Source organism: Mus caroli, chromosome X (assembly GCF_900094665.2).
Source record: "Mus caroli chromosome X, CAROLI_EIJ_v1.1, whole genome shotgun sequence".
In the NCBI taxonomy this organism is placed as follows: domain Eukaryota; kingdom Metazoa; phylum Chordata; class Mammalia; order Rodentia; family Muridae; genus Mus; species Mus caroli.
Genome location: NC_034589.1, coordinates 146451954 through 146475409, shown reverse-complemented (window position 1 = coordinate 146475409; position 23456 = coordinate 146451954). Strand labels below are relative to the sequence as shown.

The following is a 23456-nucleotide window of genomic DNA, read 5'->3' as shown; positions in this document are numbered from 1 at the left end:
AGATGGAATAAAAACATAAGATAGTGTCATTTTTATTCTCAAGATGGTAAATATTACTGAGTGAGGCTGGTAAATGAAAAAGAAGGGGATTAAAGCAAAGGGAACAGACTGAATGACTTTTGAATTACCTGGGAACTTCATTCTAATTGTGGTTGTGCCTCTCTGATTATCTCTGGCTAGAAGCTCACCTTTGATCTTAAGACACAGAAAAAGAGAACATTGTTGAAGTTGGAAGAAGTCAATATAATGAGAATATGTTATGTTATTGCTCAAATTCTGTCAGTTCCCCTTTAACCCTAACCATTTTCCTGGATGTCATTTAGTGGCATGTTTATCATCATGATACCATGTAACATTAGATGTACTTTGCCCTCAGTTTTCTAAGTAAACTTTGTCTTTATAGTTTTAGTTTTCCTTCCTCTCCCATTTCTTTTTCTTTCCTTCATTAAATACTTCACTTCTCACATAACTATTTATCCTCCATTCTTGCTCTGTTCAATTTTCTTTATTCTTGCCTCTTCTGATTCCCTTATGCCCCAAAATATTGAAAACTGAGCCCTCAAAAGGCAGTATTTCCAATATAATATTCATATAGTCACATGTTACTAGACTATAGTGATTAATATATTAGCAAGTTATCTAACATATTCATGAATAAGTAAACCTTATAATAACCTATGAGAACAATATTGGGATTCTCTAGGAAAGGTATTCTAAAACAAAGTGAAATGAAATGCTATAATTTGGAAGGGGAAATACACAAGACAAAATTAAACAATGTATCACACATTTCAGTTATTCAAAGTAATATTGGTTATTCATAATAATATTTGTTATTCGTCTTGTATAGTAGTCTATGAGATATTAGCTTTTAAGTTGAACATCTTCATTAAACTGGTTTTAAAGTGCCACTTTTTTGACATAAATTGTATCATTTATTTTGAATAATCAACTCATTACTTCATCATCCACCATAATATTTCATTGTCTTTCTATTATAAAACTAGAATTCATTCCATTAAATTCTCATATAAAAGAAAATAATTATGTTATGCCTTAATAAAGATAACTTCCTATTAACCATTTTTTTTTGTTTGCAAACATCTGATTTGTTACTTTCTTATTTGTACAGTTAATACTAGCTTCTCTGTGAAGAGTATAATTGTTTATTTAAGTGGTTGCAATAACTTCCTTTTATTATTAGAATACCTTGAAGTGCAAATGTACAGTTAAAAATAGTCTAGTTACTACAAGAAATTTTAATCTACTTACAAGTAATTGTTTTGTATGCTTGAAATATATCTATTGTCATATATTTTTACATACTCTAGATACTTAGTTTCAATGTGTATCACATTTTCAAATTAGCATTAATACTCTCAGCACTTTTCTAACTTGTCAGTCACAGTAACCTCATCTACTGCTTCCTATGAAAAATAGGGTTGGTCAATTACTGCATAGCATTTCCCTTTCTGTTAAAATTAGTACATGAAAAAAATACCATAGAATACCAGATCATAGAAAACTAAAGAAACAATAACATTAGTTGGAAATTATTTTAACATATTTATCCCCAGTATTCAGTATCATGAGTAAATTCTGTTGATCATTGCAGCTAAAATTTCACATATGATCAGCCATTGTTTCTTATTTAAATTTCCTCTCACATTATCTTCTTTCTACATTTTCTCTTCAGAGTGGGCAGGAGAAGCTATTTTTTAATTGTAATATATGGTGTATACAGATGACGGTAGCAATGGAGGGCTGCCACTGAGCTGCCACTTTTGTGTCAGTTGTCAAGAGTTCTGATAAAAAGAAGTTTCAAGAAAATTTCTACATTGTGGAAATTTTAAAGTAGAACTTTTACTAATAAATATTTAGAATGGTATTTAGTTAACTAAACGTGCATATATACACTTGCTTTATTATGTATTGTAATATACATATATTACAATAGTTAGAAGTATTTTTAAATAGTCATACATTTGTTTAAGTATTTACTTATAAATGACATTTTTAAAATTATTCAAACCAATTACACATCTTTATGTATGTTACTTTCTAATACAGAGGTTTGGATTGCTTTTTTATTGATATTTGGGCTCCTAAACTAAATTTAAGCCTGATTTTTTTAGGATTATGAGTATTTTTCCAAAAATACATAAATGAAAATTTGAGATTTTAAGATAATGAAGTATTGTTTAATTTCCTAACTTTGGTAATTGGGAATATTATCTTTATTTTTAGATAAATATTTCCAGTGTATTTTTAAGAACAAAACTTAACTATAGGAAGGAGTGGCTGAAACAGAATGACTTCAAATATATGTAGACATAATATCATTCTGAACTTTTTTAACTCATAAAAATATTGTTATAAAAAATGTTAAGGTCTGTATTATTGTCTTTCTTTAAAATAGGCAAGTGTGTTTTAGGAGTAATGTTCGGTATTATATAGTTAAAGGTTCTCTCCAGTTTCACTGTGTTCTGTAACGTGATTGCCTTCTTTCTCTTCTTTCCCTAGCAATATTTTTCAGACTCAATTAACTTTAAAATTTAAAGAAATCAAAGGGCATTTTGAATGGTAGTGAAATGAAAATAAATTTTGCTTTGATTTAGTTTTCATTGCATTTATGCATGAATACTATGAAGCCTCCAAGATAATCTTTGGCCTTCAGAGACTACAACATTACCAAATGCCATGTTGAAGTGGGAATAGGTAGACAGCAATGTGTACAAGATACTGAACTATACCCACAGCTTTGGGATTGCCTTAACAATGCAGAGATGCTGACACAAAGGGTACGCCTAATATAAGTGATATCCTATAGAAATAGAAATGCGTGGGAGAGTCATTAAAGGGGAAAACCACACTTGCTATTTTCTTCATCCAAATTTCAAATTGCATAATCAAGATGCAAGCCCAGAACTTCTAAATGACTGGTGAACAGATTTTAAGGGGCAGAGATGAGGGAGTTATAACTTCTTAGAGTACATACATTGGCTTGCTTTATTTTTTTTTCCTCTATCTTGGCAATAAGAAATTGTTATCTTTTAGAAATTTCCCTGTTAAGTACTGAAACTCAGATGTAGACACACATTATATATACACATATTTTACATACAAGACTTTAAAATTCAAGTGAAAATATTAAGTATTAAATATGTATATGCATTTAAATTATGTGTAAATTAATATAGTCTAAGTTTTAAATTAAGCCACAAGGAAACAAAGGCCCTTTTGAAAACTAACCACATATGCCTTGAAATATTCATGCTGTACTGGGGAGTTGCTTTTTAGCATTGTATAGGAGTAAAGTGAAGAGTTATTCAATAAACATATAATTGTAGAGATTTATCCCCTAATGAAAATGAAATATTTAATTCCCATATTCATATTTTCAAATATCTTTATTTTATCTTATCCCAAGACTATCTTTTCTAATTATCTGTGTAAACTAAAGTTGGATTTAGAATGGATAAAACTTAGAATGTCTCAATCTGCTCTCACTTACCTTTCAAAGTTCATGGTAGAACTTAAAATCACTTATTTAAATATATTTTGTTAACTCAGTTATACACATTAGTTTATCTTTGAACCATGAATAATTCCTTACTTACATTTAAAGATTATAGTATCTCCAAATGTTTGAAAATTGTGGGATTTTCATTCACATTTTGTGAAAGTGTGAGTGAAGGTGAGTTGTGTGCATTCAGACTTACTAGGATAGGTCAGAGTTCAACACTTGTGAAATGTTTGTTACTATGACATTTCCTCTAGGAGCTTCTTCTGATAAAGTAAAAGGAAGTCACTGGCACAAAGTATCACTTGATACTTTGGGAATGTGTTAGTAACTCTAAGAAATAATACTATAATAAACACATCAGTACAAAAATTGTTGGCTAAATTTGAGAATCATTAGTCACCATGTGATCACTTGTACAGAGTCTGGTCTCCTCGGTGTTTTTAAAAAGATAGGAAGATATCTGAGTGTAGAATAACTCCTAACATCACATATTTATATAGTGTATTTGAAATTTTCTTTGAGTAAAGGTATCATTTATACATTACCATTGGGGAGATAAGAATGGAATTGTACACACGCATATATAAAGGTTGATAATGAAACTTTTTTTCTTTTTGAAGGCTAACATTTTTTAAGTATTTTAAGAAATAATCCTACTTTCTCTGTAACTCCACAGGCACCCATGAAAAAGAAAAATCTCCAGATTGATATGACAGTCTTAAATTTTTAAATTTATGAGTATTTGTAAGTTTTACTGCTTGGGTCAAAGAATAATATCTGCCATTTCATAATTAGGTTAAATTATTCACCATGCGTTTGAAAAACTGATAGGCCAGGAAATATTCTAAAGTCCACTTATTCTCTCTGTGCCCATAGGAATCAAAACCTCTAGTCTGTACGGCACCAAAAACATCTGTGTTCTCAGTCCACACAACCATTTCTCCAGTACCTCCCCCACTTACGTTTCTTTTACCCAGGAACACCTGCTGACTGCTTCAGCCCTGAAAATATGCTTAAAAGCCTCCCTCTGCAAGAAACCAGAACTTCTGGCTTCTGACACTCAGAATCTCAGTGACTTTGGGAAATTTTAATCTTGTTTGTGTGGTACATAAAATATGACTTGAAGTATGTGTTAGGGGTTGGTTACAAATCAGTGAGATAAGATTAGCCACTCTTCATAACTTGTCCAATGAGACGGATGGCATTAGTTCAACATATGTGAACGTTATCTATATTAATAATCAGACAGACATGCTGTGTAAAACAAATACAATAATTTTAAAAGGTTATTCTAGTTGTAAAATATTACAGGACAAGTAAAAATTTTGACCACTATTCTATTATTTGTCATAATCACATTACAATGGATGTAATTCTAGAATATTTAATATAAAATAATGTTTCAAATGTTTATTTATGAGGAAAATTCTATTGCTTCTTTGAGGGTAAATATCTATAATCAGTTAGTAGCATGTATATTACTTTTTCTAGATGAAAGGTCACTTAACCTTTTATTTTATATAGCAAATTTTAAGTGTATTATATTTAATAAAATTTTAATGCTACATCTTGATTTTATAATAATACTAAGCCCTTTTTGGAGTTTCAGAGCATTTTGTCATTGAAACATTTAGTTCTCATATTACCATATCATCTCATCAATCAACTTAACATGCTGATTGTCTGTTTTGTTGTCAAGTGTATTATTTATTGAAGGGTATATCTAAACATGATACTCTGCTTTTTACTCAAAAGCCATTCTTGTGATGGTAAATAGAGAAAGATAGTAAGGCAAAAATTTCACTAGTGAGATAGAGTATTGGAAGATTCACATGAAGAAAATAGGGCTCTGGTTGTAAAAAGAGGCATATTGTGATGGGTATTGCAAGAAGACGATCATTTATTAATAGGTAAGATTTTCGAATTGACATAAAAAGTACAAGCAGAGGGACAAATGCTTTTACAAAACACAGCTAAAAGCAAATCATGAAGCTTGAGGCACACATATTTACATAATTGTTCACTTTCAAAATCCTGTAATAGTGATCTGCTTCTTTCTACTACCTCTCTCTATTTCCCCTGTTCTGTCATCCATGCTCATTAAACTCTTGAAAGTTGCTCAAACTTACAATAATTGGTTGTACAGATTTCTTCACCCACTGAATTTCTGTGTGCTGTTCACTCTGAATGATAAGATTTCAGGTGCGACTAATTAAAAACTCCCGCACCAACCTCTAAGGATGGGATGGGTTGTAATGCCCACTTTCAAAGTGTTGTACTTGCTGTAATGAAGAATTTCCTTCATGTTATTCTAAATATTTGTTCACGTGTTCATCTCTTCTTCTGGTCATTATGCTCTTTAACAGTCCATAGATTGTGCTATGCTATTGTAATCATACTCTAAGGTCCTCAAAACAATACGACTTCAGTTGTTATGAGTGGTCTTAATTCATATAAAACATTTTGAGCATTGGCAAGTCCCCACCTTCATGGAGATCATCATTTATTATAGCAATTTTCAAATATGATTCCCAGACAGAGAGCCATAGGGTGATCAGTATATGGAAATTGGATTTAGAAAGCAAATTACTTGTTCAGCCACAACCTCAGAACTACTAGGTCAGAATCTCTGGAGTGAAATTCAGCAGTCCTGTTACTTGAAGCTACCTTTGTAGTTAATTTTAATATAAACTCATCTTTGAGAGCCAAATTTAGGAGAAGAAAAGCTCTAACGTGGAAAAACTTTAAAGCTTTGAAAGGAAGAAACCATTTGCACATAGTAGTACTATGGAAATGTAAAAGACTAGAAGAAGGAATATAGGTTATGACTCTAGAAAATAAGCACCCCCTCTAGAAATATAACAATCCAAAGAAAGATTAATTGCTAAGATCTTTTTATGATGCAAAAATGGATTAAAAGTGGGGGACATACCTTTAGATGACTCCAAACCTAAAAGAATTATATGGGAATTGTTGGTAGTGGTGATGAATAAAAAGAAATCAAATACTAAAGTTGTGTTTTTAATATTGATTTTATTTGAGATGCCAGAAGATATTTGAATGGAGGTACTCTGCTGTACAATTGAACAGACTCAAATGTAAATTCTGTCTATGGCAATTAATATCTTTGTAATCATGTCCCCAACCCATCAATTTTTATTTTCATTTCTTTACATGTAAAATTATCTCAGTGCCTTGCTTCATTGAGGTGTTGTAAGAAGGGAAATAAAAATTAAAGCAATTTCATATGAATGTTTAGAATCTTCAGTGAAATATTGGTGTTTTATTATTAAGTAGGCATTAGCACCACTGTTAGAGTATACGACTGAAGCCCTCAATAGGATCCATAAATGGTTAGAAAGACTTTAGGGTCCTATTCAAGATGTTGCAAATAGAAACTATTGACAGAAAAGAGATTATTGTAACAAGAAAACGTGAACTATTAGCTCATGCAGACACTAAGAAGAAAGAAGACAAGGAGGCAGAAAGACAGCAGGACAATATACATCTACACAAGTTTATTTGTCACTATCATCTTCCATACTATAAGTATGGGAGTTCTGCAATTGTTTGAACTGTGCAAAACTACTGAAAACAGCTCTTGATTTTGTTTGAGCTCTCTATCTCAAAAGTCAAGCAATCTCTTTTTAGGTAGCTTATTTTTTTTAGTATATTTTCCATGTTTATTCATAGTATCTCCAAACTTTATACTTTGATTCCTTTCATATTGGTGGCTCATACTGTTGATAAAATTTTAGTCATAAAGATGTCTTCCCTTCACTTCTTTGGACTCTCTCTGTCTCTTACTACATGAAAACTTAGAAGCCAGAGAAAAGGATGTCATCATTTCCCCCTTCATTTCTTCAAGCACTCTCTGTCTCTTACAACATGAAAATATAGAAACCAGTGGAAAGAATGCCATCACTTTTCCATGTTACTCTTAAGTATTTACATCACTTAAGTCCATCGTATTTGACATTTTAAACCTAGGCAGAAACATAAATGAAAAAAATGGAAAATTAATCTTGAAAAAACGATTACCTTCACTGTGTGTATTTTATCTATTTTGACATTTTTACACTTAAATTTACAACCTTCTTAGAGCTCTATGCTCTAATATGCTTCATTTTATCACACCTTCAGCCATGTTCTCCTATTATCTGTCACCTATAAGTATCTCAATAAGGTAAAGGGTAATAAATCTATTTCAACAATTCTTTGTACCTCATTATATGACTGCAAGACTGTGGTGATACCACAGAACCGGATATGGGAATCATTTTGCCTAAACTTGTACAAATACATCACATTTGCTGATACAATTAAGGGTTAAATATGACAATATAAAATGATAGGCACTAGAGATAGGGAATAATTTGAAATTATCTCAATTAAGATGTTCAAAAGACCAAGGAAAGGAACATTCAAATGATAACCCATCACGTCCAGTTACAATGAAGCTGTATGCAAGTATAAACGGAGAACTGCTATAGCTAAAACCTACCTTTCTTATTAACAGAAAAAGGTTAGGCATGGATGTAGTTACTCTTCAGACTTCATTCCCATGTCAGCATTTCCAGAATTATTATGTGAAATGGACCTAATGCTTTACTCAAAATCAGTCATGGAGTAAAAAAAGCAATTCAGTTTTATTGAACACACCTGTTTAATAAATTTCTAATTGCTTTCACTAGTCATTTAAAAATGCAATACCATTACTTTTCGCCTTAATGCAGTGATCATTAATGATATTGTATCTCATTCTGCCTCCATATTTATATCCATTTTTTAACAAAAACAAGTTATTTTGCCACTGTGAGAATTACTTTGTTACACACATAATTATATATTCCTTCATATGAACATTTACATAATTTACAATATTGGTTTAATTCGAATGTGTTACAATTTGTCCTGTCATTTAGTGTTAATATTGAAAATAGAATTTGAGAGCCAGACATATTTACTAAACGTGATTCTTGATAAATGTCTGTTTGCTTTTGTTGAAAGCATTGGTGACATTATGTTAAATGATAGTAAGCAGGTTGGTTAAGACATAGTTAAATTATATATCCAAGTACTCTCCTATTAAATGACCTTCAGGGGTAAAATTCAAGTATAATCAAGTTAACTTGATTGTCAGAAACAATTCCACTTTCTTGTGGACAAGTATTTCTATTTTTTGGTAATTTACCCAAAAAATAGACAGAAAAGGACAAATTAAGTTGAACTAAACATTGCACAAGAAAACAAACTACTTTAAAAGTCTTCAACTTTTTGGCCCTGGCGTTCCCCTGTACTGGGGCATATAAAGTTTACATGTCCAATGGGCCTCTCTTTCCAGTGATGGCCGATTAGGCCATCTTTTGATACATATGCAGCTAGAGTCAAGAGCTCCGGGGTACTGGTTAGTTCATAATGTTGTTGCACCTACAGGGTTGCAGACCCCTTTAGCTCCTTGGATACTGGGACTTTGGGATAGCATTGGAAATGTAATTGAGGAAAATACGTAATAAAAAATATTTTAAAAAAACGAAAAAGGACAAAAAAATAATATTTAGTAAATCATAGAGAAAGACACACACACAAAAAAAAAACAGTCTTCAACTTAAACCCAGCTTGGTCACATGCTTGTAATTCAACTACATGAGATGCAAAAGCAAAAATAACCAAAGTTCATAAATTTAAGCCTACCCAGAACTACATAGCAACACATGCATAAAAAATGAATAAGTAAATAAATATATTAAATTATTTATAGTTATAAATGTAATTAATTGTTGAAAACTCAGTTCTTCATTGATTGTTTTAATTGCTAATTTAATAATTTAGGTATGGTTATCATTTATAGGTTGTTCATAAATTTTGTATGAAGAACATGCCTTTCTTCAGGTTTGTAATTCAATCATCGGTTTCATTAAGGGCAAGAATATGAATACCCAGATTCACCTTCACTTTGTTTCCTCTTAGCTTGTACAAATGGCTATCAGGATATTACTTAGCTATCAGAGGGGTCCGAGTAGGTGTAAGATATATAATAACCCCCTCTTAGATAAAATAGGAGGCATTTGGCCAGTTCAATAATTACAGTTGATCTGCATTAATGTTCTTTTTCAAAAGAAGCATCCTCTTATTTATATTAGCCAAGAATTATTGTGATCATTTTAATTCATAGCCAAGATATTCATGATTTTGTACATCGTAGTACCTTGGCCCCATTTTTTATCTTGTTTTTTTATCTTTACTGAATTCATCTGCAATTGATTTTATCAGTAAGAGAATGTTCAACAACTATATCAAAAATCTGTCATTAAACTATAATGGATACATTCTAGGTTACTTCTTCACAGTCTCCTAAGATCTTTGCTTCATTTGATGGGATTGTTTATTCTCTCCAGCTTGAGTAATATACTCTAGGCCAAAACATTATGAAGAACACACAAAAGACATCTGTTCTCTTTAATCTTAGGTGCCTAAAACATAACTACATCACTATTTAGAACATTTGGTAAATTATTTTTTCAATCCAACTTAAATTTTAACCCACTATATTTGTATACAGCTTCATTAGACTTGAGATAAAAAGGTTTTCTGTTTTAACATTAATATGAATACATTAATATGAAATATATTTTTAAAACAAGTAATAAATGAGTTTTAATGTTTCCTTTAAACTATCAGTTTTACCTACCTAGTACTGCAACCTTAGTTACCTGATACTACACCACTAATCCATTTTAAAAGCAAACAAAAGTTCTATGTTTAAAAATTTTTAAAGATGATTAGTGAAATAATTTATGATGAGTATTCATTGAGCCAGTTTTTTTGAGCAGGTATTTAATAAGATGGCTTAATTACATTTAGCATACAATATATTAAGTTTATAGGGTTATTTGGAACACCTTTCCAGTAGATGCTGCACTGGAATAACATTGCCATGTCATTTTAAAATTTATCTTTATAATATGATAAAAGGTTTATTTCACTGATGCTGCTGTCCTTGCGTCAGAATGTTTCCTTGGTGTGTCAGTACCTGCTATTGGCAGCACAATGTCAGTCTAATTAAAGACACTTGTAACCACCTATCTCTAAAAGATGGTGATGAGAAAGCATATGGTGTGGTTTGTTAGCTCAGGACATTGCCAACTCTTCGTTTTCTGGCATGTGGATTTTTCAGTTGTACTTGTGAAGAGAGCTTGGACCTAGGCTTAGCAGCTAAGCAGTATTAACGGTGATATAATTTCTTTACATTCAAAATCACTTCAATGACAAGATATGTTTTAGTCTCCGCTTTGATATGGTAAATGTCCATTATGTTGTCTCATAATTTTATGGACTCTAATGAAATAATATGGTTAATCAACAAATATAAAACATTTTCTTGAATATATTTCTCCTGAAAATAGGTAGGATGATACACCAATTATGTGATTTCTTTTTTCTAACTAATCTTATTAAAGGGGGAGAACATGAAATCATTGAGTACTGTACCTCAATTTTATTGTAATGATTTTGCTGGTTACCAGGTGGGGTGGCAGTTGAAAAATTTGGTGAATGCACTACGAGAGGACCCGAGTGGTGTTATCTTAACTTTGAAAAAGCGACCTCAGAGCATGCTTACCTCAGCACCAGCTTTACTGAAAAATATGAGATGGAAGCCCCTTGCTCTGCAGGTAATGAAGCTTAATCATAAGTCATACACCATCATTTTAGCCATAGATTATCTCAGTAATGCTTCTTTTTTGTGCCTCATCTCAGCAGCATATGAATTAATCTTGTATGCTTTTGAAAATTTGTTTGTGAAATTATCTCTTCACCTCTTATCCTTATAGACTTAATTGTGATGAAATCTGAGACAATAACTAAAACCCAAAGAATAACACTAATTTCATTTAAAAACTTTAAGCATAATTCTAAAAATTCACAAGTTATTCCATGTCAAAATATGGAGAAGAAAGTAAGGTTTATTTTTGTATTATAACCTTATATTTTATAAGTTGTAATCACCTACACTTCTGAAAGAAAGTAGTGGATAGTTTAAAAAACTACTTTAAATCAGGATATAAACTTGTAGTTTATAAAGAGTGGGAATTTAATTTTCAAATTAGCAATTAAAATTTAATTAATCTATTTCACAGAAGATTTCATTTTTCACTTGTCCATCAGGGGAAGTGCTACATTAGGAGTTTTTTCATTTTTCTTTATTATGAAACTTCATTATAAAATATTAGTTTGGATGGCAATATAGTATATAAAGTTATTTTAAAAGATATAAAATTTTGTGGTTGGACAAAGAAAAAAAATAGTACATTTTATTTCAATCAGGATAGAATCCTGAAAAGATATTGAAATTTTTTTTCACAAATCTTCTATTTTTAAGTCAACCGACTATTACCTTATTGTAGAAGTCTAGTTGTTTGGCTGTTTTTAAATAATTGATCAGTGAATTTAGAATACTGACCATTTTTCAGATTAAGAAGAAAAGCTTCAATATTTCCCCTTCTATGTAAGATTTGATAATCTACTAGTGCTTTTTACAAGTCATAGATTTTTTTTCTAATAAGTTCTCCATTAAACTGGTCTCACGAATTATAATTTTTTTCAGTGTCTAATACTTTACCACTTACCAGGCCCAAGGTTGGCATTATATTTGGATAATGTTAAAGCACATAAAATGTTTCAATGTTAATAACTTTATATCTTTAATGTGAAGATTTTTGTATTTTTCAATAAATTAAATTAATATGTCTAAATGCAGTTGACTTACAATACCTATTTATACAAAAATATCTAATGATTGCTAAAGTCCATAGGCTATTTGCCTTATTAAGTTATATGTCACCAGATCAAAATTCTCTATCACATAATTTTTTTCTTACTGCATTATAAATTGCTTTGTTCTACTCTGGAATTTCCTATTGACACTTTCTATGTCAAAGATACTTTTTCAAAGCTTAAAGGAATGGGAACATAGAAGAGTCCCATGCTTTCAGTTATTAGATGGTTCTCTTTAAATATGTGTACATTTCTTCCTTTTCTATAGCAATTCATAAGGAACTTAAACACCAAAAAGATCCTAGTTTTTGTTGATTCATATTCTCTGAAGTAGTATGTCTAGAAACTCAAATGATTATTTATTCCATTGTTAGATCTTTGGCCAGTAGTATAACCTGAAGTGAAAAATGAATGTTAAAGCAATTAAAAGTCACTTACATGACTAAGTAAAGAAATCCAGACATTAGTATTACTTATGTTATATATATACTTGATATTTGTTCCAAGTTAGGGCACAAAAACCTTTTAAAAGTTAACTCCATCAATCCTTACGATACAATTATAAAAATTTAAGGTACTATTTTAGGTCCATTATTTAAAAGCTATAAATATTATCAAAATATTAATTATACTTATTTCTTATTACTTACTAATTTATGCTGAATATTTTATGAATTTATGTTTTCATAATACTAAAATTTGGAGGAAAGGAAAAGAATTTAAATAAGTACATGTGTATATATCAACACATTTGGAAATTTGCTATTTCAACTAAATTTGGGTAACCTAAAATGTATTATCTGAAATTCACCATCTCTAGATAAGCAAGGCTGTTAAGGAAAACAAAACTATTTTTAACATCTTTGAAAATTGCTTCAAACTTTAACTTTAACACAGAAAAGGGGGGAAATTGGTTTTAATTAAATTCTTCCTAGTGGTGCTAAAACTAATTCTTAACACTAAGGGTGTACGTGTTCTATAATTTTACAACAGCACCACTACCACCATGTGTTCTTATAACCTATTTTGAGGACTGGAAATGATATCATTATAGACTTCTTTATTGATCTTAAGGCTTTAGCCTGTGCTAAAATCCATACACCCTGAAGCTTAATGGAAACTATCAGAATTTTTATAGAAAACAAATTGAGTTCAAGTTAAGGTGTAACTCCCTAAGATTTCAAACTGGAGAATTGGAATGCAGGCTGTTGCAGAGAAGAAATGCCAAATAGCAGGGTGAGGTTTGATGGCAGTTGTGGATTACTCCATGGCTTTGTTGGAGGTCATATTTTCTGAGAACCAGCCTCACATATGAAGCACAAAAACTATTGCAGCCAATAGTCCTCTGTGTAGACACAAGTGTCATTATTATTGTTTTCTTAATTCTGGTATCCATACAGATTAGCTGGAACCAGAATGCATAAGCATTAAATATAAATCATCAATATTGAAACTTGAAGTTTGAATTATGTTGGTTCTTTTTCTAAAGTATACCAGTAATCTAATAAGAATTAGATTAATTAGAAGCTATACAAAAAAATGTTGTATTTATTTAAATCAGCATGTGTATTTTATTTTTTTTACACCAGGCTCAATCTATCTACTAACTTTTTTCAAATAAAAGTATCAATTGACTGAACATGAAGGCCAAAAGTAGTGTATACATCATTTTTCATACCTAATGATTTAAACAAATTATGGTACTGATTTTTTATTTATGCCAATAAAGTATATGTATCCTAAGGTGAAATATTTTACTTATAAACTGATTAAAATGATAGGACCATTTAATATTAATAAATTGTAATGGTAGATTTTGATTTGGAATTTCTTTGGAACTCATACCCAAATAAGCAAAAGCATACAATTCAACTTCATGCTTACAGAGCAATTTCATCAGCACATTTCATGACACTTGGCAGCTCTTTTGATAAAATTCTATCTTCTCAAACATTTGATGATAGAACTGAAGGACTTAAAGATCCCTTAAGATACAATGACCAATTTAATTACGTCTGAAAATTTGAATTCTGTTGTCATCTGTATATGGTCATAAGTAGCAAAGATGTCTGTCTATGAGATACAGTCTTTTATTCTAAGGTAAACTGGGGTGGCTTGCCTCCTAAGAGTTGCTTTCAAAACATCTCCTTAGGGGCACTCTGCTAATTTCCAGGATGTGGGTAAGCATGGTGATTGCATATGGTCATTCTTCTATTAATTAAATGAATTCCAGGGAGTGCTGGGTAGACCACAATTAGATGACTAGAAGTTTGTCGTACTAAATGCAATTGATGCATTATAACAAGAACATAAGAGCGATCAATTTCTTCTTACAAGAGATGTATGGAAGAAATAACTGGACACTGCCAAGAAATTTCCTTAAATCATCACTGGGAATCAATGATTATTTAAAATGCTTGAAGAACACAGCTTTTGGTGGAGAAATATATCTCAGATAAACTAATGCCAATTTAGATATTGTTCAATGCATTTTATATAAATTAGCACTAATTTATATGAATAGCATTATATTCCTAAACTATTTTCTACCCCATAAATCTATTATATTGATACTGTAGTGTTGGTTTGTGATTTTTGTACTTAAATTTTATTTTATTGATGGAAGTTTACACTTTACAGTCCTGTAATGACTAAATAGGAATGAAATAGAAAATTATCAACAGCAGTCAGTTTTGTATATCGACTGGTATAACAACTGTAGAATGGCGAGCACATTAAATTTAAAATAATATACTTAAATGATTGAAGTCATGTAAAAGTCAAAACAAAAGCAATACATTTTATTTCAGTATCTAAGATACAATTTAATGTTATTAAATGAACATTAGTGAAAGTTTATACATTTTACTGAGTCTTGTTTTAAAAACATATTACGAGGAAAGCCTTTTATTTGAGGTATAATTTTAAGTAAAAATACAATTATGCTAGCTGGACAACAGTGGCATTTCTATGTTCTATATGCTCAAATTAGGAAGTGACTTGCAAGAAGCTATCACATCACATTGAAGTTCATCAGTGTGTGAGCAATCGGATGAAGAATCTAAGTAACATTTGTGGGTTTGAGCCAAATGCTTTTACAGTTTTAACACTGTGTATAAGAACATATGGTGTTAGACATTGCCAAACAGCAATTAAGTTAAGCTTAATGCTTTTCGAAAATCTTAAAAATAAAGTGTTTCAAGTAAAACCTCAACATCCCACAATTTCATTCTGTTAATATCTTAGATTAATGTTAACTAGATTTTCGGACATGTGATTTCAAATTTAATATTGTCATTAAATTGTGCACATAAGATCAAACCGCACAAAATTACATACACTCACTAGTCTTATCATCAGTACAATGTGATTTGGTGGGAATAGCTATTTTGTAATATGACTCCAAATGTTATATAAGATATTGTGTAATAGCATACATATTTTTTGTCCAAATATTTGTGCTTTTTAAATTTAAGAATATAAGGTCTCCTGATCATATCCATGGTCTAAAAAAAGCTTGTTTTCTTTATAGTCTAGTAAGTACAACAGAAAATTTACATGCTTAGAGAAGAAAACATAATTTTTGTTTCTTTAAATTTGTATTCTAATAGAAGCTGAGAAACTGAGGGAGAACTTTTTAAACACACAATTATTTTGCTTAAGCTCTTCTCAAATAATTTATCACATAGAAAAGGCTTGGCCAAGTAAAAATGTACACATTTTGTTTTGAAATTATAGCTAGCATTTTCTATGTGGTCAAGAAATGTATAAGATTGTATGCAAATTCTTCTTTCAATACCCATAATATATTTTCTCTGGACCATTTGTTGAGATGATCAAGGAAATAATTGTTAATATAAAGCAATATCCTGGTACTAGTGATACCAGTATTGTGAATTTAATAAGAATGTGCCTGAACTGTATAAGAACTTAAATACTGTTCTATGCTAGAACTTTGGGGTGTTGTGATCAATTTGAGTCTGTGATTACTTCCAAGAATAAATAAAATGAATGGCTAGGTTATATATACTTACTGTAATCATTTGTATCTCATTTGATATTTTCAACCTGAAAGGGAAAAACAAGTTTTTGTGTGAATTTCATATAAGTAATTTTTACAAATAGTATTATTGCAGTGTTTAACATTTCAATATTGGGGTTGCCTCTATGTCATTGGTTTCATTGAAGAAATTTATATCTCTGACTTTGGTAGATCAGTTACTAAATTGAAGGACAACTAAATTAAGATATGCTTGACCAAGATTTTAAAGTATTTCAAGTAAAACTTAAAATTCAAATTTAGTTTCTTAAGTGATATATACATGTATATATGTGTATATATGTGTATATATATATACACATATGTATATATCAGTACTTTGCTGATGTTTTGTTTGTGATATTGTGATATTAGAATTAGAGGACACAAAGAAGAAAAGCTAAAAATTTTCTTTGACCATTACAACCCTCCATCAATATGTAAACTGATGGGTAATATATTATTGCTAAAGTTTTCACTCATATTTCAGAATGATTTATACCATACTATATTTTAGAGTATGTCTTTAAGGTATTTATATACTTTAAAGTGACACTGAAATGCATGTATGACTTCTAAGTAGAAGATTTCTGAGTCTGGTTGACCATTACAACTACTCATTAAGCATCTAAATGTATTAAAGAACAGTATATGATTTTGAATTTAATACTTAGAGAGAAAAATAACAGTAATCTATAATAATATATCAGACTTGATTTCTAAGAGTAAAATACATATATACATGCACACACACACATACATATACAAATAGTCTTTTCTAATGTAGTGCTGTTCATTTTGTGGAAGGGGAATTTTTTGGTATAATAAACATTTAGAAATGAATATTGGATGATATGACTAGGTCCTTCCAAATAAACTCCTTTGAAGTCAAATTCAAAATGGATCTAAATCATACTTAATAGCATGCCATAGCACCGTGTTATTGTGAAGTTTTAGGATAATATGCAGTCTTAAAATAATACCTTTAGTCACTGATAGTAGTTTTTGCCAAATAATTTTACCAAAGATATTAAAGCCATGAAAGAAAGAATAGGATTAAATCTACTTTTTGTTTAAAGTGCAAATTCTTCCTGGTACAACCATGACTATTTTCCTGATTCTATATCATAAATAAATGATTTACAGTAAATGTCTCTAAGATAAAAGAAGGTATAGTTTAGTTTTATTAAATTCTCTTATTTGAGGTTTTTAGTCAAAAGATAATATATATATATGCATATATATATATATATAGGTTAAAATTAAATTGAATTTGGAAATACACTTAATTTGTAATCAAAGAACACTAAATTTGTCATTTCCCATGTATTTTCATACTAATGGTAAATTATTTGATTAGAACTTTTTACAATTAAAATTATTTTCAATGATTTCAGCTTAATTTCATTATTTGTTCTATTCTGTTACACATCTTCCTGCAGTTTCTTAATGACTTTAAAATGTTTTTAGTCATTTAATTTTATGCTACTTCAATTCTTGACCAGAAATTTTTTTTTTAATTTTATTTAATATTTTTTTTTTACACTCCAGATTTTATACCCCTCCCGGTCTACCAAGTTGATAATTTTAATATGATTCCCAAAATAAATGTTTTCTTTCTAACTCTGCTTAGCTTGACAATAATGGCACAAACAGTACAGAAAATATTACATATATATTGAATATTACTATGAGCTTTAATTTGTATAAGCCAGATAGCATCCACACAATAAACCCCTTGAAGAACTTCCTCTGGTTTATTTATCAATAAAATAAACAGTCAGTTGAATTTAGCAACATAATCGAACCATTCTTCCTTTGCTCTGTAAGAACAAGTTGTATTTATTTTATAGCAGTTCAATTAATTGGACCAGGGTAACATAACCAAATCTGATACCTATTTGAACATTTTAAGCCTTTTTCTTATATTAATTTTCTAGCATGATGACTCACATTAACTCTTATTAATAGCAACTTCTTGTTGAAAATAGAAATAAAAAGATACACTTTTTTCTTATATTATTAATTTTCCAATATAGTAACTCACATTAAATGATGATATTAATAGCAACTCCTTCTTGAAAATAGAAATATAGAGGTAATAGAAATTTGAAGGAAGTTGGCATAGCTAATCATAAATGTACTAGAAAAGAAATTCACAGTTTTGGGCGATTGTTCATGAAAAATAAAAATTCTATTAGTCTTTACCTCGTACTTAAGGCATCTTTAAATATTCTTGTAAAAAGTTGACTGCAATTCCTTTTTTCCTTGTTTTCGGGTGTTGGGGAAAGAAAGTAGATAATAAACAAACAAAATCTATAGATTACCAAAGTTAAAGTATAATTAGTAACCTTAAAGTAGAAGAAAACAATAAAATTTAAGATTACTTTTTATTAAAAACTTGTATTATTAGAAAGTTTTTTGAAGTTCATTTGTACTACTAGGATATTTTAAAATTAAAGTATATTGAAAAACATACCAATTATTTGTTCTTCCTTCATAATAAATTGATTTTAGAGTATTGGAAATTAATATACTGGATATTAAGTTCTTATTTTGCTGCATTTCTATTAGGGTTGACTGTATTTTGAGTCAAAATATAACAACAAAGAATAAAAGAACTGTAAGCTGTCATATTGCAATACATACTGGTGTGAGTGTATGTGCATGTGTATGTATCTCTGAATCTTTCATTCAAACATTATAGAGGCATGAAACGCACTTAGAATTCATTTTTTATTATCTTGGGCTTCATGGCATTCATCAGTACAAATGACTCCTCTAATCATCTCTATACTCTCAGAGTTTCTCATTGCCAAGAATTTAGTTTCTATGGGACAGGCATACATTAGGTGTATCCTATCCCAAAAAAGAATAGTATTGTTAGACAGAGAACTATTTATTACATACTGTCATAATATCTAAAATTTGTTAATTAATATGTAAAGTTTATGACACTTTGAAATCATCATATATTATAGAAAATTAAGATTTCATACATTGCCATTCTTTTTCCTATCTCTTTTTATTTATTTATTTTTATTTCACATACATTAAACTTAACTGTCCTTTTGAGAAGAAGTGTGATTTGAATCTATTAAGATAAGCTGTGTAATGAGGAAGGTCAAAATCATTAAGTGAGTCCCAAATTGTGTAGCTTATCCCAGTGACCTACATTGTAATTTCCATTGTATTTATGCCTGGCTTTCTAAAATGTTCTGTTTTCTGTATTAAAGTAATGCTACAATACAAGTAGTTGTAATATACATTTATTTGAGTGTCTAGCAATGCATGTTGAAGTAGTAGAATTGTGAGTTCATCTAGATATGCCAAATGTGTTTCATACAGACTAAAATAACACCGTTTTGTCATGGGAAGATGCAATTCATTTTGTGATCATTACTTTTGTGTTTGAGATTGCATTGAGGGTTACATTTTAATGTTAATTGTGTGTATACTTAATCGGATATGTAAGACAAATATAAAAAATTGTGACCTATAGTTCCAATTTAGTATAATTTTTCAATCCACAAGATTATTCTTACATTCTGTGAATTAGAATTGGGAATGCTCTTAAGACATCCTGATATATGATTGATTCAGTTTATACAGCATCTTTAGAAAGCAACCTCTATTTAATACTTAAATAAAAGAGATCTATAGACATGGAACAAGAGATAAGTTTTAAATGATAGATAAATCCGTGTGCTTGTGAAAGATCAAATGATTGTGTCACCTTAATCACTATACTTTTGAAGATGTAATAGAAAATGGCTTTGAAGAGACAGCTCTGTGTTTATGTTGGCAAGAACTATATTTTCATAGAAAATACTCTCCTGTGTTGATCTCTATTTTTTGTTACCTTCTTTGAACCTCTGTCACATTCTTACTAACATAAAACTATGGTTTATCAAATGTCAGTCAGGATGCAAGTAAGCTAAATCTTTTATGAATTATTTTTATTAGCTTTCAAAAGTGGGATTCCTGCAAATTTAATTGAAATAGTTTCTCATTTTTAAGTGACATACTCTTCTCATTACAAATCATTGAATGGTACGTTTCCTTTATAAATAGCTTTTGGTTGGTTAAACCATAGAAAAGGTGAGTTGGGGACTGCATGGAAAACATTATTGCTTATTATTCGTTTGGGGGAATATCAATATGGTAAATAACATTTTCTTGATTTCAGCCAAGTTCAAAACTTTGAACAAACAGATAATTTTTAAATGATAACTATGTGTCATTGTTGTTGTTTTGTGTTGTTTGTGTGCGTATGTATTTTCTTTTTCATTTTAACCAGCCTCTTATACCTAGAAGTCCCACAAGCAGCGTTGCCACGCCCTCCAGCACCATCAGTACACCCACCAAAAGAGACAGTTCTGCTCTCCAGGATCTCTACATTCCCCCTCCTCCTGCAGAACCATATATTCCCAGGTATGAACTATCCAGGTTGTTATTCTCCGCAGCTTCTAACTAAAGGCTAATCTAACAGCTTCTACACTATGAAGTCAGTTCTTGAACAATTTGAATAATTTTTCTTAGGCATTCTGAACACATTCTAAAAGGTAATTCTTATGAAAGTGAATGTGCTCTTAATAACAGTTACTTCACATAATAGGAGAGTAATATTCGATAACCAAGATTATTTTATAAGGTAAATAATTAGAGAGGATTTTTAACTGTGAAGCCACTAGAAATGTCAGTTCCATACAAACCATTTCATATGTATTTAAATGGCGAGTTTAGAGATATTTCTTATACTTTCTTAAATAAAAGTGGACAGTTGTAATAAGACCATCTCAAAATTTAGATGCTCATTAAAGGAATATTATAAACAAATCCTTCATAGGATAGGAATTTTGGTAGTATATAGAACATACATTGTGTACTTAATTACAGTTATACATGATAAAATGCTTTCTTATCTTAAAAAAGAGAAAAGGGCAGACTAGTTGAATTAAAATTTCTCACACAACTACATTATTTGAAAACATTTAAGGGAAATTTTGCTTTGATCTCTTTAAAAAAATAGTCATAATTGGATTGTCTTTTGACTGTATATACAGTCTTATACTGCAAGTGATATTTTGTACTTAACCAAATTTCTTTCTTTCTGAATAAATACTTTATAGCTCCTTAAGCAATTTTAAGCTATAATAACTAATTCATAAACCTAGTGTGTCTCATTAACTATAAAGAATATCCACTAGGGCAATGATCTGTCTCCTTAAATCTAGAGCATAACTATAGATTTGCTATGTTTGCATATGCACATATAAATTTAAGAAAAGTGAAAGTGTTTATATTACAGTGAATACATCAAGTTCTTCAGAAAACTCATACTATGAATGCATACATACATATACATATTTGTATATATCATTACTTTATTACACTGGACATTTTTGTTTTCCTTGGTACACTTCTCAATTTTACATAATTCAGTATATTCCATATAGTCACGTTTAATAAAGCTGACCTGTTGATAAAAGGCTGCTTCTCCATAATACTGTATTATAGAAAATACCAGCCCCTATAAATTTCTTTCATAGAGAATGTCTATATAAATATAACATGATAAACTAATAGGTCTGAATCACCTTCTGGTACAAGCTGCATTAGTATTCATGTCACAAGCCTCATGGAGAAATCTGCAAATATACAGATAAACATAGCCTTCCTCTAGTGTCCTGAGTTTCACTAGGGCTGTTTCCAAGCTAATTGCAATGTCAATTTCTTTTCAATAGAGGGCTAACAGTAAGAAAAACTAACAGGCAATTAGTTTAAGAAGAGCTTTCAGCCAACTGAAAATGAAATTTGCATTGAGATTTATATTTGTATTCTTCATGTTTCAGGACCAGTTATATACTTATAGTTCAGTATTAAACAATATATTTGTTTTAAGAGGTAAAAAAAATAAATGGTTATGTATATGGTAGCTATCTTGTGAGGAAATACATTAATAAGACAACTTTCTGATTGAATCAACTTTGAGAATATAATTTATTGCTTTCTACATCATTAAAATATCTGGATTATAGTTCTCTACTTTGGACATTTCAACATTTCCTTTTTAAATAGGCAAATACAATTTTTTGGTAGACTGAGATTCATAATTATTAAATTGACAGATTTTTATAAATTCATCACCATTTTAGAAAGTCTAATGGGAGATAATTAAAATATGACTCAGTTTATTTTGCAAGTTCAAGATTTTAGTCATATTTCGACATAAAATGAATGTGTTCATATTTGATAGTGCTGATTTGTGGTAGGTACTCTTTAGGATAACTAGGAACACCTATTACCAATGAAGCACAATGATTCACGAGAGGAAAAAACATTTGCAGTTACATTTATAGTCATATTCTAGAAGACAGTTTTTAAAATGAATTTTCACAGATAGCCAGGGAAAGATTTCATATGATAAACAAGGTGTTGTTTACTTAATCCTAGAAGGAAGCTTTTGTTATCAGCTCAATCACGACTCATGAGGAAAAAATTAAACCCAAATTGAAGACATTTTTTAAAAAGCCACCGAGCAGTACTCATTAATTTCCACAGGGTTATAGAGGTGGAAAACAGGAAATGGTATAGAAGTGGAGGGGACTGGGGTGGGGGGAAACGCATAGAAGTAGGAGCACAAGAGCAAGGGATGGATATTATAAAAATGCACTGAACAAACAGGAAGTGTTTAATACAATGTAAAATGAAATTACAGAAACCAAAAAAAAAGAAAGGAAATGTTTTTAAATAGCTAAAAGAGGATTTAGGGATCTCATAAAATATTGAGAAATTTCTCCCCTTAAATTATTACAGATGAAAAAATTAATTCTCAAATCCCATTCCTAAATTCCATATTCATATTTTACCTTATTTTCTACCCTCTCTCCATAAGAAACATTGCTAATGTGTAATTTCTGTATAGCCTTTAGTATCTATCCTTTACCTAAAACCAATCTATGTGCTGAAATAGTTCTTCTTCTTATAATATGACACAGTGAATATTGGACTAGAACAGAAGTTAGAAGATCCATGATGTGTTTCTAGCTGTCAGTTATCTCTATGACACTGGAGCCAGTTATTTAAACATTTGGCCTCACTATTTTTTTTTTT

At 30.1% G+C, this 23456-nt stretch overlaps 1 protein-coding gene across 6 annotated transcripts in view; it reads left to right on the top strand.

Annotated features, from left to right (window-relative positions):
* Positions 1-23456, top strand: part of Cnksr2 (connector enhancer of kinase suppressor of Ras 2) — a 239870-nt gene that overhangs the window by 122520 nt on the left and 93894 nt on the right. For 4 of the 6 annotated variants that reach the window (XM_021153091.2, XM_021153092.2, XM_029473145.1 and 1 more), the window contains exons 9-10: positions 11053-11199; positions 20641-20774. In XM_021153091.2, the coding sequence (XP_021008750.1) occupies positions 11053-11199; positions 20641-20774 (281 nt within the window). The remainder of the gene's footprint in view (positions 1-11052; positions 11200-20640; positions 20775-23456) is intronic. The other 2 variants (XM_021153093.2, XM_021153094.2) reach the window with 1 other exon arrangement.